General features: G+C 37.1%; 1 protein-coding gene across 4 annotated transcripts in view; it reads left to right on the top strand.

Moving 5' to 3' along the window:
• Positions 1–19,862, top strand: part of MSH4 (mutS homolog 4) — a 121,590-nt gene that overhangs the window by 64,700 nt on the left and 37,028 nt on the right. For all 4 annotated transcript variants that reach the window (XM_055117145.2, XM_003830571.5, XM_055117143.2 and 1 more), the window contains exons 9-11: positions 8,950–9,024; positions 18,376–18,440; positions 19,565–19,734. In XM_055117145.2, the coding sequence (XP_054973120.1) occupies positions 8,950–9,024; positions 18,376–18,440; positions 19,565–19,734 (310 nt within the window). The remainder of the gene's footprint in view (positions 1–8,949; positions 9,025–18,375; positions 18,441–19,564; positions 19,735–19,862) is intronic.

Genomic DNA, 19,862 nt, shown 5'->3' with positions numbered 1-19,862 from the left:
GGATTATGTTTATTGATTTTGTGTATGTTGAACCAGACTTGCATCCCAGGGATGAAGCCGACTTGATTGTGGTGGATAAGCTTTTTGATGTGTTGCTGGATTCGGTTTGCCAGTATTTTATTGTGGATTCTCGCATTGATGTTCATCAGGGATGTTAGCCTAAAATTCTCTTTTTTTCTTGTGTCTCTGCCAGAATTTGGTATCAGGATGATGCTGGCCTCATAAAATGAGTTAAAGAGAATTCCCTCTTTTTCTATTGATCAGAATATATCAGAAGGAATGGTCCCAGCTCCTCTTTGTACCTCTGGTAGAATTCGGCTATGAATCCATCTGGTCCTGGACTTTTTTGGTTGCTAGGCTATTAATTATTGCCTCAATTTCAGAACCTGTTATTGGTCTATTCAGAGATTTACCTTCTTCCTGGTTTAGTCTTAGAAGGGTGTATGTGTCCAGGAATTTATCCATTTCTTCTAGATTTTCTAGTTTATTTGCATAGAGGTGTTTATAGTATTCTCTATGGTAGTTTGAATTTCTGTGGGATCGATGGAGATATCCACTTTATCATTTTTTATTGCATCTATTTGATTCTTCTCTCTTTTATTCTTTATTAGTCTTGCTATTGGGCTATCTCTTTTGTTGATCTTTTAAAAAACCAGCTCCTGGATTCATTGATTTTTTGAAGGGTTTTTTGTGTCTCTATTTCCTTTAGTTCTGCTGTGATTTTAGTTATTTCTTGTCTTCTGCTACTTTTGAATTTGTTTGCTCTTGACTGTCTAATTCTTTTAATTGTGATGTTAGGGTGTCAATTTTAGATCTTCCCTGCTTTCTCTTGTGGGCATTTAGTGATATAAATTTCCCTTTACACACTGCTTTAAATGTGTCCCAGAGATTCTGGTACGTTGTGTCTTTGTTCTCACTGGTTTCGAAGAACATCTTTATTTCTCCCTTCATTTTGTTATTTACTTAGTAGTCATTCAGGAGCAGGTTGTTCAGTTTCCATGTAGTTGTGTGGTTTTGAGTGAGTCTCTTAAGCCTGACTTCTAATTTATTGCACTGTGGTCTGAGAGGCAGTTTGTTGTGATTTCTATTCTTATACATTTGCTGAGGAGTGTTTTACTTCCAATTATGTGGTTGATTTTAGAATTAGTGTGATATGGTGCTGAGAAGAATGTATATTCTGTTTATTTGGGGTGGAGAGTTCTGTAGATTTCTATTAGGTCCACTTGGTTCAGAGTTGAGTTGAAGTCCTAGATATCCTTGTTAATTTTCTGTCTCATTGATCTGTCTAATATGACAGTGGTGTGTTAAAGTCTCCCATTATTATTGTGCAGGAGTCTAAGTCTCTTTGTAGATCTCTAAGAACTTGCTTTATGAATCTGGGTGCTCCTGTATTGGGTGTGTATATATTTAGGACAGTTAGCTCTTCTTGTTGAATTGATCCCTTTACTAATATGTAATGGCCTTCTTTGTCTTTTTTGATCTTTGTTGGTTTCAAGTCTGCTTTATCAGAGACTAGGATTGCAAACCCTGCTTTTTTTTGCTTTCCATTTGCTTAGTAGATCTTCCTCCATCCCTTTATTTTGAGCCTCGTATGTCTTTGCATGTGTGATGGGTCTCCTGAATACAGCACGCTGATGGGTCTTCACTGTTTATCCGACTTGTCAGTATGTGTCTTTTAATTGGAGCATTTAGCCCATTTACATTTAAGGTTAATATTGTTATATCTGAATTTGATCCTGTCATTATGATGCTAGCTGGTCATTTCTCCCATTAATTTATGCAGTTTTTCCATAGCATTGATGGTCTTTACAATTTGGCATGTGTTTGCAGTGGTTAGGACTGGTTATTCCTATCCATGTTTAGTGCTTCCTGCAGGAGCTCTTGTAAGGCAGGCCTGGTGGTGACAAAAATCTCTCAGCATTTGCTTCTCGCTAAAGGATTTTATTTCTCCTTCACTTATGAATCTTAGTTTGGCTGGATATGAAATTCTGGGTTGAAAATTCTTTTCTTTAAGAATGTTGAATATTGGCCCCCACTGTCTTCTGGCTTGTAGGGTTTCTGCCGAGAGATCCGCTGTTAGTCTGATGGGCTTCCCTTTGTGGGAAATCTGACCTTTCTCTGGCTGCCCTTAACATTTTTTCCTTCATTTCAACCTTGGTGAATCGCCAATTATGTGTCTTGGGGTTGCTCTTCTTGAGGAGTATCTTTGTGGTGTTCTCTGTATTTCTTGAATTTGAATGTTGGCCTGTCTTGCTAGGTTGGGGAAGTTCTCCTGGATAATATCCTGAAGAGTGTTTTCTAACTTGGGGCCATTCTCCCAGTCACTTTCAGGTACACCAATCAAATGTAGATTTGGTCTTTTCACCTAGTCCCATATTTCTTGGAGGCTTTGTTTGTTTCTTTTCACTCTTTTTTCTCTAATCTTGTCTTCTCTCTTTATTTCATTAATCTGATCTTCAGTCACTGATATCCTTTCTTCACTTGATCGAATCAGCTATTGAAACTTGTGTATGCTTCAGGAAGTTCTCATACTGTGCTTTTCAACTCCATCAGGACATTTAAGCTCTTCTCTACATGGTTATTCTAGTTAGCCATTCATCTAACCTTTTTTCAAGGTTTTTAGCTTCCTTTTGATGGGTTAGAACCTGCTCCTTTAGCTTGGAGAAGTTTGTTATTACCGACCTTCTGAAGTCTACTTCTGTCAAGTCGTCAAACTCATTCTGCATCCAGTTTTGTTCCCTTGCTGGTGAGGAGTTGTGTTCCTTTGGAGGAGAAGACGTGTTCTGGTTTTTGGAATTTTCAGCCTTTCTGCTCTGGCTTCTCCCCATCTTCATGGTTTTATCTACCTTTGTCCTTTGATGTTGGTAACCTACGGATGGGGTTTTGTGTGGATATCCTTTTTGTTGATTTTGATGCCACTCCTTTCTGTTTGTTAGTTTTCTTTCTAAGAGACAGGCCACTCAGCTGCAGATCTGTTGGAGTTTGCTGGAAGTCCACTCCAGACCCTGTTTGCCTGGATATCACCAGCAGAGGCTGAAGAACAGCAAATATTGCTGCCTGATCCTTCCTCTGGAAGCTTCGTCCCAGAGGGGCAACCGCCTGTATGCAGTGTCTGTTGGCCCCTACTGGGAGGTAGGCTACACAGGGATCAGGGACCCACTTGAGGAGGCAGTCTCTCTGTTATTGGAGCTCGAACACCATGCTGGGAGAACCACTGCTCTCTTCAGAGCTGTTATGCAGGGACGTTTAAGTCTGGAGAAGCTGCCTGCTGCCTTTTTTTCAGATATGCCCTGCCCCCAGAGGTGGAATCTAGAGAGGCAGTAGGCCTTGCTGAGCTGCAGTGGGCTCCATCTAGCTCGAGCTTCCCTGCCACTTTGTTTACACTGTGTGTATAGAACCGCCTACTCAAGCCTCAGCAATGGCGGACGCCCCTCCCCCTGCCAAGCTCCCATGTCCCAGGTTGATCTCAGACTGCTGAGCTACCAGGGAGGAGGTCTCTGTGGGTGTGGAACCTGCTGAGCCAGGCACGGAAGGGGATCTCCTGGTCTGCCAGTTGTGAAGACCGTGGGAAAAGTGCAGTATTTGGGCAAGAGTGCTCCTCCAGGTACAGTCACTCACAACTTCCCTTGGCTAGGAAAGAGAAATCCCCCCACCCCTTGTGATTCCCGGGTGAGGTGATGCCCTGCCCTGTTTCGGCTCACCCTCCATGGGCTGTACCCACTGTCCAAGCAGTCCCAGTGAGATGAATCAGGTACCTCAGTTGGAAATGCAGTAATCACCCATCTTCTGCGTCAATCTCGCTGGAAGCTGTAGACTGGAGCTCTTCCTATTTGGCCGTCTTGGAAGCGTGGTCCACTTCCCATCCTTTAAACTAAGGAAAACTTTAGTTTTGGGAGAATCAGTCAGAATTGTAAATCTTTTTCTCACCATTGTGTTTCTGTCCTTTGTGGAGGCGTTTTGTTAAGACTGTACAGATCAGATTTAGTAACCTTTAGGGAAACTTAAGCAATATATTTAACTTTATGCATGATTCATGACTTTCATTATTTCTTATAATGTTTCTCAGTTATCATTTTTTTAACCATCTGAAAATTTGTTTTGAAAGGCTCTTTTCTCATTTAATATAAGCACAAATCTCTTAATTGAATACAGTATTTACTAAGTTCAGACTTGTGCTGGTTAAACTGAAAGATTTGCTAAAACTTGTGAATGAACTAAATGCTTTCAGAAAATTTTCAGTAAGAAATTGTTTGCCTAAGATGAGTTCTTATTCTTTCTTTTTAAGAATATTGATTCCTAGAAAATGCATGTTTCTGATCATAAGTGTTCACTAAAAATAAAGCTTAAATTTCTTATCTTAACACAATTTTCTTTCTATACAGTATCTATAACCATAGCACTTAATGTATTGCATTAAGAATATTTGTGTTTTCCGCTACAAATGCTTAAAATACTTTCCCCAACATTTGAAAAATTTATATTAAAGATATTTTTCTAATTTTTATCATGAGTTTTTTGCATCATTTTGAATAACTTTTTTTCAAATGATTTCAGACTGCCATATAGAGTATCTGAAGTATATGATTCCTTCTTTGATTTATTCTATGATTCATTTTAGTAAGTATTATGATAAGTGCTAAAATATAATAAGAATTACAGCTCTGATCCAAAAGAATTTATACTCCAATGTTATATTTGGGTAAAAATAAAATAAGCAATTACAGCATAGTATTATCTAGAACTGCAAGGGATCTGAGATTCTACCCTAGTTGCAAACTAACTAGTTAGCCTGCCATAGTTTCATAGATGCTGACAGAAGGCACAAGATGCTTGGGTCAAAGAGAAATATAAACATGCTATTATCGCTTCATTAAAAAAATATAAAATGGCTTTTTTTGCTTGTTTTTACTTCCCCCTCTACTTTTCTTCTGTTTCTCTGTAAAGCAATATTTTTTGGAAGGATTATCTGTAACTGATGTATCTAATTATGCTTCTTTTCTCTCCAAACCCATTCCAAACAAATCTTCGCCTCACCACTCCACTGGGAGGCTTATCTGTAATTTGTGTATCTAATTATGCTCCTTTTCTCAAAGCCACCAATGATTTCCATATTGCTATATCCAGTGGTTAATGGCAGTGCTCATCATGCTTGACCTAGCAGCAAAATTTGACTCAGATGAACACACTCGTTTCCCATTTTCTTCTTTTGCCTTCTGTAAGAGTATTCTTTTCTTTCTACCTTCCTATTTATTATTATTTTTAGCCTTTTCTTAAAGTAATGAGAAATAATATACAACACAGAAAACTGTACAAAATAAAAATGTAATGTTACATTGATTTATCACAAAGTGAACATTCATGTAACAACCACTCACGTAAAGAAATAGTTATCACCAATACCTCAAAAATTCCCCTTCTTCTCCTTCCCATCCATTATTTTCTACCTGTCTCCAAAAAGAAACCACTTTTAGTAATCATTTCCTTTTCTTTGTAATTTAGTTTGACTTGATCTATTAAAAACTTTATATATAAAGGGATTATTCAATGCATATTTTTTGTGCCTGACTTCTTCAAGTCAACATTTTATTTGTGAGATTTAACCATGTTGTTTCATTCAGCTTTAGCTCATTTATTTTCACTGCTATATGATATTCCACTGTATATTAATATGCTATTATTTATCCATTTCATTATTGCTGAACTTTTGAGTTGCTGACAGTTTTTGCAATCAGAAATAATACTGCTAAACAATCTTGTACCCATCTCTTAATGTAATTGTACATATGTTTTTATTTGGTATATAGTTAGGAGTGGAATTTCTGGGTCATGTGGTATGCATATATTCAACTTTGGTAGATAATGCCAAAATGTTTTTCAAAATGATTTATCCATTTATCCTCCCATCAGCATATGAGAACTCCAGTTTTTCTTCCCCAAACCTGATATTACTGGTTTTAAAATTTTAGCCATAGCATTTTAATAAATGTGGTTTTAATTTGTGTTTTCCTATTAATGAGGTTGAACATCCTTTCATATGTATATTGACCATTTGAATATCTTCTTTTGTGAAAGTCTTGCTTGAGATTCTTACTCATTTTTCTATTTGGTTTATCTGCTTTTGTGATTTGTATAGCTTCTTTTCACATATTAGATATAAGCCCTTTTTTGGTTATGTGTGTTACAAACATTTCTTCCCGTTTTGTAGTTTAATTTGCACTGAGAATTGTGGGATAGATGCTGTTGGTATGCTACCCACATTGCCTTGGTATTCACTTTTGTGCAGGAAGACTTCTTGCTTGAAGCAGCTGAGACTCTGCTTTCTGAAGAATTTCTCTGGCCATAAGAGAGGCTGGAGGGTATTAGGGAATTGATGCCCTGGCAACAGCTCTTAACCAACACTGTATAGGAGTTGATGAATAAATACCCCATTTTCCTTACCTCTGGAGATAGCTTCTGAAACTTACTCTATTCCATCTCTCAGATATCTCCATCTGAGAGATGGAGACAAATTGGTTACTTGATCATTAATGTCTCCTGTACAGGTATCCTTTCCTTCTCTGTCTTACTTCCCCACTCCCTTGCTTGTTTTTGCTGGAATTGCTTTTTAAAATAAATTATTTGCTCTCAAATTCTAGTTTCTCAGAGTTGGCTTTTGGAGAACCTATCTTGAGTTAGTAATATCTTTTGATAAATAGAAATTCATAATTTAAATGGATCTAGTTTATCAGTTTTTTTTCCCTTCATAGTTAGTGTTTGCTATGTCCTGTGTAAGAAGTCTTTACCTACTCTACTATCTTGATTGTACCCATGGAATTTTAATTTTAATTTGTGAAGATGATTGAATGATAACATGGAGACACTAATGCTATTGTTTATTACTTATAGTTCCCAAGAGGAGAGGGCATGTCAGGCAGGACCACCTGGGGAAGTACTAGGGTTGGTCGAGAGGCAGAAGGAGCAAGGAGAAACATGGGCAAAAATGCCAGGAAGTTGCTAGGTAGGGAAGTCACCTGTTGGGCAGGAAGTAAAACACAGATGTTGAAGTTTGTGATTGGAGGGTTCGTAATATGATTTTCACATGCCCTCAAAAGCCAGACTGCAAGGGAGACGTAAACAACTTTAGCTATTAGTTTCACCATGTGATTAATGGATGCCAAATCATCAATTACAAAATCTATAAAAGTTAATTAAAACACACAAGGCCATGAAGATATTCTTCTTTATTAATTCCAGATATTTTATTGTTTTACCTTTTATACTTAGATCTACAATCCATCTGGAATTAATTTTTGTGTGTAGGTTGAGGGAAGGGCCATGTTTCTTTTCTTCCCATATGGATTCATAATTCTACTGGTACTATTTATGGAAAAGACTCTCCTTTCCCCACTGTTCTGCAGTCAACCTTTGTCATAAATCGAGTGCCCATATATATGTTTAGGTCTATTTCTAGACTCTTTATTCTGTTCCATTGGACTCTGTTTTTATGTCAATACCATCATTTCTTAATTACTGTAATTTTATTAGAAGTTGACATTCATTCATTAGTTAGTCTTTCCATCTTCTTCTTCTTCAGTGGTGTGTTAGCTATTTTTGGAATTATCCCCCCGCCCTTTTTTGAGACAGGGTTTCACTTTGTCACCCAGGCTGGAGTGCAGTGGTGTGATCACTGCTTACTGCAGGCTCAACCTCCTGGGCTCAAGTGATCCTCCCACCTCAGCCTCTATGTAGCTGGACCACAGACATGTGCCACCACACCCAGCTAATTTCTTAACTTTTTTTTTGTAGAGGCAGGGTTTTGCCATGTTGCCCAGGCTGGTCTCAAACTCTTGAGCTCAAGTGATCCTCCTACCTCAGACTCCCAAAATGCTGGGATTACCGACATAAGCCATTGCACCTAGCATGAATTATTCTCCTTTAGTGATAGTGATGATAGTTGTTTTCTGTTTAGTGAATTTTATTTATTTTTAATCTTCCAGTTAGTTTCAGAGATCCATTGTAAGAGAACATGACATAACCCATTTGGGGCTAACAACATTTATTATGGCATTTTTTCTAAATTGATGCATATGGTCACAGAACAGTCCAGGTATTGTGCAGTGGGGCTATAGACCACGGTACCTCAAAAAGAAACATCTGGCTAGGCATGGTGGCTCATGCCTGTAATCCCAGAGCTTTGGGAGGCCGAGATGGCTGGATCATCTGAGGTCAGGAGTTCGAGACCAGCCTAGCCAACATGGTGAAACCCCATCTCTATTAAAAAAAAAAAGAAACATCTTCATATCAAGTACATTATGTCATAATTGTAGTCCTAAAACTCTACTTCATCTGTCAGTATTGGTAAATTAGTCCAGGCACAGGATCATTCCTCATTCCTCCAGGTTTGGTAACACTGCCCAATTCTAGAGTGCAATTTAATTTATATAAAATGTATTAATAAAATTTGGAATGTTGATATTGCTTTATTTTGGCAAACTATAATTCCTAGTGGAATTATGAAAAGTTTTACTTGAACAAACAGGAACCAATGAGGGAAATCAATGTTGTTCTATAACTATCTGGGAGGTTTGGATTCAGCCTTTTAAAATATCATCTATCTACAAATACTCTTTGTGCCTTTTTCAGTTAATCTTAGTCTCTTGGTGCTGCTCAGGATTGGACTGCATCTCCTTTTGCTATTCAGTTTAAATTGAACCCAAGAGATTGAAATAGAAATGAAAATTGGATACAATGAGATGAACTCTTCTCATTTCCAGACTTTTGGGAAACCGGTGTGCTAGGTTAATTATGGTGGGTCAATAATTTTGTATCATTCTTTAGGCTTGCATTGTGGCTAGGCTGATATATAAAAATATATGGGATATGGAAAGAGTAAGAATGTTCAAGAGGAAAACCCATTGTTCTATTAAATATTTATGGTGTCCATCCAAATTTGGGTTTTTATCTTAACAGGTCAATGCTGCTGAATCAAAGATAACAAATTTAATATACTTAAAACATACCTTGGAACTTGTGGATCCTTTAAAGGTAATTTATGTGTGTGTATCATACAAAACATGTCCAGCATTACTTTTTAACTTTTTGTTCGGAAAAAATTTCAAACTCAGGGAAAATTGCAAGAATAACATGGCGAATTTCCCATATTTTTTTCTTTGTACATACTTTACATACACATACACATTGTTAGCCTTATTATGCTTACTGAACCATTTAAGAATAAATTGCAGCACCTAAGTACTAAAGTACTACGTACTTAGAAGACTAAAGTCTCCCAACAAAAAGATGTTCTCTTATATAATCATAATATTATTATCAAATTCAGAATAATTAATACTGATGCAATACTATTTTATAATATGTATCCCATACTCAAATTTTTAAAATTGTTCTAATAATGTTCTTTATAGCATTTTTTTCCTGATATAGGGTCCAATCCAGGATCATATCTTATATTTAATGTCATGTTTTTAAAAACTCCTTTGAAGTGGAGAAGTTTCTCAGCCTTTGTTCATGATACTGACATTTTGAAGCATAAGGGTCAACTTTTTAAGTAGAATTTCCTCAATTTATGTGATTGCTTTCTCCTGATTAAATTCATCTATGCATATTTGGCATTAATACTCTATGATGTATCCTTTTTAGTACATCACATCAAGAGGCACATAATGCCATTTCCTCATTCTTGGTGATATTAACTGATCAATTTCTTCACCATAAATTCAAATTTTCTTTTGTAATTAATAAGTTATTAATCTATGGAGAGTTATTCTGAGAATGTGTAAATAACCCGATCCTCATCAAACTTCCACCCATTGATTATAGAATTAATTGATGGCTCTTACCTGAAGTAATTATTACTCTGATGGTTACAAGATGGTTATTTTCTCATTAACTTTTAAATACTACACTGTGTAAAACTTGTTTTTATTGAAGTGATAAAGGGAACTGCTTTTGAAAAAGAAATAATGAAAAATATGGAATAACTTTGTTATAGAGATTATTCTAATAAATATTAACATGGTTTGGCTGTGTCTCCACCCAAATCTCACCTTAAATTGTAAGAATCCCCACATTTCAAGGGCGGGGACTGGTGGAGATAATTGAATCATGGGGGTGGTTTCTCCCATACTGTTCTTTTGGTAGTGAATAAGTCTCACAAGGTCTGATGGTTTTATAAAGCAGAGTTCCCCTGCACAGATTCTTCTTGCCTACTGGCATGTAAGATGTAACTTTGCTCCTGATTTACCTTCTGCCATGATTGTGAGGCCTCCCCAGCCATGTGGAACTGTGAGTCAATTAAACCTTTTTCCTTTATAAATTTCCCAGTCTTGGGTATGTCTTTATTAGCAGCTGAGAACAGACTGATACAGTAAATTTTACCAGTAGAGTGGGGTGCTGCTGTAAAGGTACCTGAAAATATGGAAGTAACTTTGGAACTGGGTAACAGGCAGAGGCTGGAACAGTTTGGAGGGCTCAGAAGACAGGAAGTTGTAGGAAAGTCTGAAACTTCCTAGAGACTTGCTGAATGGCTTTGACCAAAATGCTGATAGTTATAGGGACAGTAAGGTCCAGGCTGAGGTGGTCTCAGATGGAGATGAGGGATTTTTGGGAACTGGAATAAAGGTCACTCTTGCTATGCAAAGAGACTGGCAGCATTTTCCCCTGCCCTGGAGATCTATGGAACTTTGAACTTGAGAGAGAGGGTATCCAGGGGGAAGAAATTCCTAAGCAGTGAAGCATTCAAGAGGAAGCAGAGTATAAAAGTTTGGAAAATTTGCAGCCTGAGGATACAATAGAAAAGAAAATCCCATTTTCTGGGGAGAAATTCAAACCAGCTGAAGAAATTCGCATAAGTAACAAGGAGGCAAAAGTTAATAATCACCAAGACAATGGGGAAAATGTCTCCAGGTCATGTCCGAGACCTTTATGGCAGCCCCTTCCATTACAGGCCCAGAGACCTAGGAGGAAAAAATGGTTTTCTGGCCCCGCTTGCTCTGTGCAGCCTAGGGACTTGGTGCTCTGCGTCGCAGTTGCTCCAGCTATGGCTAAAAGTGGCCAACACACAGCTCGGGCCATGGCTTCAGAGGGTGCAAGCCTCAAGCCTTGGCAGCCTCCATGTGGTGTTGAGCCTGCAGGTGCACAGAAGTCAAGAATAGTTTGGGAGCCTCCACCTAGATTTCAGAGGATGTACGGAAATGCCTGGATGTCCAGGCAGAAGTTTTCTTCAGGGACGGGACCCTCATGGAGAGCCTCTGTTAGGACAGTGCAGAAGGAAAATGGGCAAAAGCCCCCACACAGAGTCCCCACTTGGGCATTGCCTAGTGGATCTGTGAGAAGAGGGCCACTGTCCTTCAGACTCCAGAATGGTAGATCCACCGACAGATTGCACCATGCACCTGGAAAAGCCACAGTCACTCAACACCAGCCTTAAAAGCAGCTGCAGGGTTCAGGGGGCTGTACCCTGCAAAGGCACAAGGGTGGAGCTGCTCAAGGCTATGGGAGTTCACTTCTTGCATCAGTGTGACCTGTATGTGAGACATGGAGTTGAAGGAGATCATTTTGGAGCTTTAAGGTTTGACTGTCCCACTGGATTTTGGACTTGCATGGGGCCTGTAGCCCCTCCATTTTGGCCATTTTCTCCCATTTGGAATGGGTGTGTTTATCCAATGCCTGTACCCCAATTGTATCTAGGAAGTAACTAACTTGCTTTCCAGTTTTATAGGCTCATAGAGAGAAGGGACTTGCCTTGTCTCAGATGAGATTTGGACTGTGGACTTTTGAGTTAATGCTGAAATGAGTTAAGACTTTGGGAGACTCTTTGGAAGGAATGATTGGTTTTGAAATGTGAAGACATGAGATTTGGCAGGGGCTAGGGGCAGAATTATATGGTTTGGCTGTGTCCCTACCCAAAACTCACCTTGAGTTGTAATAATCCCCACATGTCAAAGGCAGGGCCAGGTGGAGGTAATTGAATCATAGGGCAGTTTCCCCCATGTTCTCCTGGTAGTGAATAAGTCTCACAAGATCTGATGGTTGTTTAAAGGGGAGTTCCTCTGCACATGTTCTTCTTGCCTGCTGCCATGTAAAACATGACTTTGCTCCTTATTCACCTTCTGCCATGATTGTGAGGCCTCCCCAGCCATGTGGAATTGTGAGTCAATTAAACCTTTTTCCTTTATAAATTACCCAGTCTTGGGTATGTCTTTCTTAGCAGCATGAGAAAGGACTAATACAAATATGTATAGTTAAAGTAATGTGGCAAAAGACTTCAAAAATGTTTTCACCTTTCTTGTAATGAAATAAATGGAATAAATCACCAGAAAAATATTGAGAGATTTCATGAAACACAAATTTTAAACTTTGGTATGTCAAAAGCAAAGTAAAAGGCAAAGGTAGGAAAAATTTATAACAAATGACAGTTTATTAGTCTGTTTTCATACTGCTATAAAGAACTACCAAAGACTGGGAAATTCATAAAGGAAACAGATTTAATTGACTCACAGTTCAGCATGGCTGGGTAGGCCTCAGGAAATGTACAATCATGGCAGAAGGAGAAGGGGAAACAAGGCACCTTTGTTACAAGGCAGCAGGAAAGAGAAGGAATGCAGGAGGAACTACCACACACTTACAAAACGATCAGATCTGTTGAGAACTCACTCACCATCATGAGAACAGCATGAGGGAAACTGCCCACATTATTCAATTACCTCCATCTGGTCTCTCCCTGGAAAAGTGAGGATTATGGGAATTCTAGGGATTATAATTTATGATGAGATTTGGGTGGGGAGACAAACCCTAACTGTATCAGACAGACAAAATACTAATTTCTGTCATCATAAAACTCATGTAATTTCATAGGAAAATATTGAAATGCCAATGGAAATATGGAAAATGACCCAAAGAAGGAAATCAAGGTGATTAATAAATGGTACCAAAAATGTTAACCTCATCATTAATCAAAGCAATACCAATTAAAACCATAGTTCTTATCTGTCAAAGAAGCAGACATTTTCATTTATCTTAAAGGATGTAACTCATTTCTAATTAGAGATCTATGAGACAGACAACTTATTAAACAGCTGGTAAAAATACAGATTTCACATACTTTACAGGGAATTGTGCTGGAAATGTTTGCAACATATATCTTTTGATCCTGTAACACTACTTCTACAGATTTGTCTGAAAGAACTTTTCAGAAACGTTGGCCAATATTTATGTCCAACAATGGTCATTACAGTATTATTTATTTATATCAGTGAGAAATTATAAGTAGAGTAGAACTGCAGTAATTACAGGAAGAGACTATTTGCTTTCCATAGACTGGAATATTATGAATTATTAAACATTTTTGCCTTGAAAAGTTTTTTATATGTATGATATAGTATCAGTTGAGCATCCCTAACCCAAAAGTTAAAAATTTTAGATGCTCCAGATTCAGAAACTTTTTAAATACCAATGTGATGTCACAAGTGGAAAATTTTACATCTTGACCTTATGTAATGGGTTGCAGTCAAAATGCAGGTAGTCAACACAGTTTATTCAGCATCCTAAAGGGAAAAAAGACCCTCCCAGCTATCTTCATCTGTAATATATCTTTCCTGTGCACTCCCAGATTCTTCTATGCAAACATTCCCACAAAGGGTAACACAATGACACAGCTACAGGTCAGATGTGCCAATGGCAAGTTTCCATGATGCTCCACATAGGGCCAAGACTGATGTGCATTACTGTTTTTTTGCTTATTGCCTGCTTTGTCTAGTGGTTAAGATAACAAAAACAAAAAAGAAAAAAAATAAAATGTCAGAAAGGCCTGCAGTAACAGTGATAAGAAAAAGAGGAATCACTTACGTTTATATGTAACACAGAAAGTCAAGCTATTGGAGAAACTGGATAATGGTGTAAGTGTCAAAGGTCTTAAAGAAGCGTGTGCTGTTAGAATGACTGCCAGATATGACCTAAAGAAACAAACGGATAAACTGTTGCAGTTCTATGCTGAAAGTGATGAACAGAAGCTAATGAAAAATAGAAAAACACTGCATAACATTTTTAAAAAAAGAAAGAAAGAATGGATCCATCTGCCTTGCAGTGAACACATGCCACTTAATGGTATACTGATCATGAAACAAGTGAAGATGTTATCACAATGAAATGAAAATTGAAGGGAACTGTCAATATTCAACAGGCTGGTTGCAGAAATTTAAGAAGAAAATAACATTAAATTTTTAAAGATTTATAGTGATTGAGCATCTGCTGATCATGAAGCATTGGAGAAATTCATTGATGAGTTTGCCAAGGTCATTGCTGATGAAAATCTGATGCCAGAACAAATCGATAATACTGATTAAACATCATTGTTTTGGCATTATTGCCTCAGAAAGACACTGACTACAGCTGATGAAGCAGCCCCTGTGGGAATTAAGGATGCCAAGGACAGAAAACAACTATGCTGGGCTGTGCTAGTGCAGCAGACACACGTAAGTGTAAACGTGCTGTGATAGGTAAAACCTTGGGTCTTTGCTGTTTTCAAGGAGTGAATTTCTTACCAGTTTATTATTATGCGAACAAAGAGGCCTGAATCACCAGGGACATTTTTTTTCCAATTGGTCTCACAAACATTTTACACCAGCAGCTCATGCTCACTGCAGGGAATCTGGATTGGATGATGATTGAAATATTTTGTTATGCCTTGACAACTCTTCTGTTAATCCTCCAGCTGCAATTTTCATCAAAAATAATGTTTATGCCATATATTTTCACCTAAATGTGACTTCATTAATTCAGCCATGTGACTGTGACAAGAGTATCCTTAGATCAATGAAGAGTAAATACAAAAACAGTTTTTAAAAATTTTTTAATTTTTATTTTAGTTTTGGGGGTACATGTGCATGTTTGTTATGTGGGTAAACTTGTGTCTTGGAGGTTTGTTGTACAGATTATTTCACCACCGAGGTACTAAGCCTAGTACCCAATAGTTATTTTTTCTCCTCCTCTTCCTCCTCCCAACCTCCACCCTCAAGCAAACGCCAGTATCTGTTGTTCCTATCTTTGTGTCCATGAGTTCTCATCGTTTAACTCCCACTTTTAAGTGAAAACATGGGGTATTTGATTTTCCGTTCCTGTGTTAATTTGCTAAGGATAATGGCCTCCAGCTCCATCCATGTCCCTGCAAAAGACATGATCTTGTTTTTATATATATATATATATAACTGCATAGTATTCCATGATGTATATAAACCACATTTTCTTTATCCAATCTGTCACTCACGGGTATTTGGTTGATTCCATGTCTTTGCTATATTGTGAACAGTGCTGCAGTGAACATTCATGTGCATTTGTCTTTATGGTAAAATGATTTATATTCCTCTGCATATATACCCAGTAATGGGATTGTTGGGTCGAATGGTATCTCTGTTTTCAGCTCTTTGAGGAATTGCCACACTGCTTTCCACAATGGTTGAGCTAATTTACATTCATACACCAACAGTGTATAAATGTTCTTCTTTCTCTACAAGCTCACCAGCGTCCGTTTTTTGACTTTTTAATAATAGCCATTCTGACTGGTGTGAGATGGTATCTCATTGTGGCTTTGATTCACATTTCTCTAATGATCAGTGATATTGAGCTGTTTTTTCATATGTTTGTTGTCCACATGTATGTCTTTAGAAAAGTGTCTGTTTTGCTTACTTTTTAATGAAGTTGTTTTATTCTTGTAAATTTAAAAACACTTTCTTGAACAGCGTGCTAGCAGCAGTGAACAGAAGCATAGATGTGGAAGTTTTTTTAGAGTTGCAGTCTTGCTCTGTGCCCAGGCTGGAGTACAGTGGCACAATCATGGCACACCGCACCCTTGAACTTCTAGGCTCAAGTAATCCTCCCACCTTTCCTGAGTAGCTGGGAGTACAGGCGTATGTCACTATGCCCAGCTAATTTTTTAAAATTTTATAGGCAGGGGTCTTGCTATGTTGCGCAGGCTGGTCTTGAACTCCTGGGCTCAAGCAATCCACCTGCCTCATCCTCCTGAGTCACTGGGATTACAGGTGTGAGTCACCACACCTGACAATGGAAGGTTTTTGAAAGGAGTTTAGTATGAAGAATGCCATATATGCTGTTGCCAGTGCTTGGAACATAGTTACTAAAGACGTGGTTGTGCATGCCTGGCACAACTTCTGGCCTGTGATGCTGTTCAAGGATGATGATAAAACAAGGTGGTGACTTTGTAGGATTCCATATGTCAAGTGAGAAAAAATTATGTCTGACCTCCTAAAATATGCAAAATGTATACTTTCAGAGTCTGTCAGTAAGCTGGAAGAACTGGGTGTTAAAGTTTGTATTTATTTATTTATTATTTGAGATGGGGTCTCACTCTGTCACCCAGGCTGGAGTGCAGTGGTGCAATCTCAGCTCACTGCAACGTTTGCCTCCCAGGCTCAAGCCATCCTCCCACCTCAGCCTCCTGATTAGCTGGGACCACAGGCACGCACCACCATGCCCAGCTAATTGTTTGTATTTTTGATAGAGACGGGGTTTCGCCATGTTGGCCACACTGGTATCGAACTCCTGAGCTCAAGCAATTTGTCCGCCTTAGCCCCTCGAAGTGGTGGGATTACAGGTGTGAGCCATGGCGCCAGGCCAATTGATATTTTTAACATCAATAATGAGGCCCCAGCTGTTCATTAATCAACGGATGATGAAATAGACAAAATGGTTCTGATTCAAGGTGATCATGACAGTAATGACGATGAAGATGATGTTGTAACACTGCAGAAAAAACGCCTACAGATATGGTAAAAATGTGTGATGGGCTTATTGAAGATCTACAGTTTTTGTTAAGCAAAATAAAATTCCTATTTTTACTGTATAAGAATGGAGCAGCACACATTCATAACAGAACAAGAAATCATGTCAATTGTAAAATCAAAGAGAAATTTCTATTACAAAAACCATTATTAATGAAGCAGATGACTCTAGAGGAAACATTTCTAAAAGCGGGCCAGCAAAATGCCTCTGTATCCTTAGAATACCCACTTCCTGGTCCCTTAACTGTTTCTGATGTTTCATCTCACTTAGAAAAATAAAATACAGCTTACAGTAACCTCTTAATCAAAATATAGCATTTTAGGTGGATACTGGAAATTATTAGTTGTTGCTGTCATTTAAGAGCTGATGCAGGTACTCTGGGGGTGCTACCGTGCTGTTAGCCTGAACACATTTTTTCACTATATTAATGGTATGTCATTTTTTTTTTTTACTGTTAAGTACTTATGGGTAAATAAGTGTTAAAAAATGATTGCTTATTGGTAGCATATAAATTCAGAGTTGGGAATGATAGTGATGCCAAACAATCACAAATTGTCCACCTAAGTGCCTGAAATAGTGACACCTTTGCTTTCTGGTGGTTCCATGTACATAGACTTCTATGTGCAAAATTATTTAAAGTGTTGTATAAAATTACCTCAGGCTATGTGTATAAGGTGTACATGAAACATAAATGAATTTCATGTTTAGACTCAGGTTTAATCTCCAGGATATCTCATTATGTACATATGCAAATATTCCAAAATCTGAAAAAAATCCAGAATCTGGAACTTCTGATCCCAAGCATTTTGGGTAAGAAATACTCAACCTGGATTAAGTCGGGGTTGGGGAAGGAGCATACAATGATATAAAATTATTTATTTTAGATACTGACAGGAAATATACTATAATATTTAGAATGTTTATCTTTGGACAATAGTAGATTTAATTTTTTTCTTTCAGTTTTGGTGAATTTTTTAGTTTTTATCTGTCTGTGCATATTATTTTCTGTTCATAAGCAAAAAAAGTTATCACCGTTGCTTCATATCAAACTAAAAAAAGGAGATACTGGCCAGGCTAAATATGCTTTCTCTTCTTCTTTTCTGTTTATTTAGTTAGTGACCCCCTCATAGTTTTCATTAAGCAAAATAAAATTCCTACTTTTACTATATAAGAATTGAGAAATTGCTCTATTTATGAATATACAAAGCACTTTTTTGGTCTAATGTATATCTAACCCAAATTTTGGAATTATATGTAGAGTACTCTAAATGTACAACAGTAGTTGTTTAAGTACCTATATATGTAAGTTGTCGGGTGTTAACAATTAGTAGAGAGGCAAGAAAAATAAAATTTATAATAAGCAGTGGATGGCACTAATTAGCCATGTACTCTTTATTTGGAAAAAGGGAAAGATACAGTCTATCCTCAGCTAAATAGCTAAAAATATATTTTATGAGTATATAAATGAGGAAATGAAGAAAGCACTTGGTAAACTATAAAGTATTAAACAACTGTAAAATGATATGTTTGAATGATCTTGTAATTGATTATCCTTAACTTTTTTATTTTATTCTTTAATAGATTGCTATGAAGAACTGTAACACACCTTTATTAAGAGCTTACTATGGTTCCTTGGAAGACAAGAGGTCTTTGTCACTCAACCGTTAATAAAAAATAAGATTATTCTCTTCTTCCTGATCATAACTGATTTTAAAGACTCTAATTGTATTCTATGGAACAACTACTTGAGTTTTGGTTAACAGAATCTTTAACCTATTCATCAAAATTCTAATTGTACTAGGGTAACAACACATTGATTATTTGTGTTAAAGGACAATTAGAATAGCATGAAAACTTGAAATCCAAGCACAATTTTAATATTTCTTTTTAAAGCCATTCTCCATGGAAAGACTTGCAAATAATAAAAATATATTTCTTTATTTTGTTAAATCATGAAGGGTCTAATGTAACAAAAAATAGTAGATATAAATATTGAATACAATCTAAATGCTGTTTAATTTTAACAGTATTGAATTATTAGCAGTAGTTGTGGACTGAAGAACTACTGGTTCAATCCAGACCTTGGTTCTGAACTGAAAAGATTTGTGATACTTAAGAACTATTATTCTATTAATTGAATATTTATCCCGTGTGAGGCCACACATTGAAGTTAATAATAAAACTGGCTTAATTACAAATAAAATATAGAATGGAATGAAGGAAAAGTTGAGGAAAATATGTGTTACCAGATTTCTGGTTTGCATAATCACTGAACTTTACCACTGGTAATTGTGAGGTTCCTGTTACGCTGTCTACATATGTGTTTAGTGTCTCTTGCCTCTACCGAAGGCAGGGATCATATGTTATTCTTCTCTGAATCTCTTCACCTAGCACAGTGCTTGATACATGGTGTACATTGATGTTTATTGAGTGAATGAGCATGAAGCCAGAATTTTTATAACAGTTCTTTAGAGATGTATTTTGTACCCACAGGCACATCAGTATATGTAATTTGTGAGCTCTATTAGTAGATGTAGAATTGTTTTTGGGGTCCTGATGCTGTTTTAGACTAGTCCTGACTGATGAAACAGTTTAAATATGAAATAGTCACAGCTCTAACTTAAGTAAATTTAAATATTTGTTGCTTAATTAGTTATTTCAAAATAACTTTCAACAAAAATTTGCTATCATCAATTGTGATTCAAATTATAAATTAAAATAACTCTTTGACTTATTGCCTATAATGTTTTTCTTTTGGCCTTAATATTAGGTTTGGAATCATACTTGAAAAGATTAAAACAGTAATTAATGATGATGCAAGATACATGAAAGGATGCCTAAACATGAGGACTCAGAAGTGCTATGCAGTGAGGTCTAACATAAATGAATTTCTTGACATAGCAAGAAGAACATACACAGAGATTGTAGATGACATAGCAGGTAATTTATTTATTAGATAATGTTTTTTGTAGGGATGAAACAGCCTTTTCAGGACATGCTGTCCTTTTTTGCTGCTGATGACTAGCCATACATATTTTAAATTTATTTTTCGTTACCAAAACATAAGG

This window comes from Pan paniscus, chromosome 1 (assembly GCF_029289425.2).
Source record: "Pan paniscus chromosome 1, NHGRI_mPanPan1-v2.0_pri, whole genome shotgun sequence".
NCBI classification, from domain to species: domain Eukaryota; kingdom Metazoa; phylum Chordata; class Mammalia; order Primates; family Hominidae; genus Pan; species Pan paniscus.
Note: the sequence above shows the minus strand (reverse complement) of the source record. Positions and strands in the feature narration are given on the sequence as shown.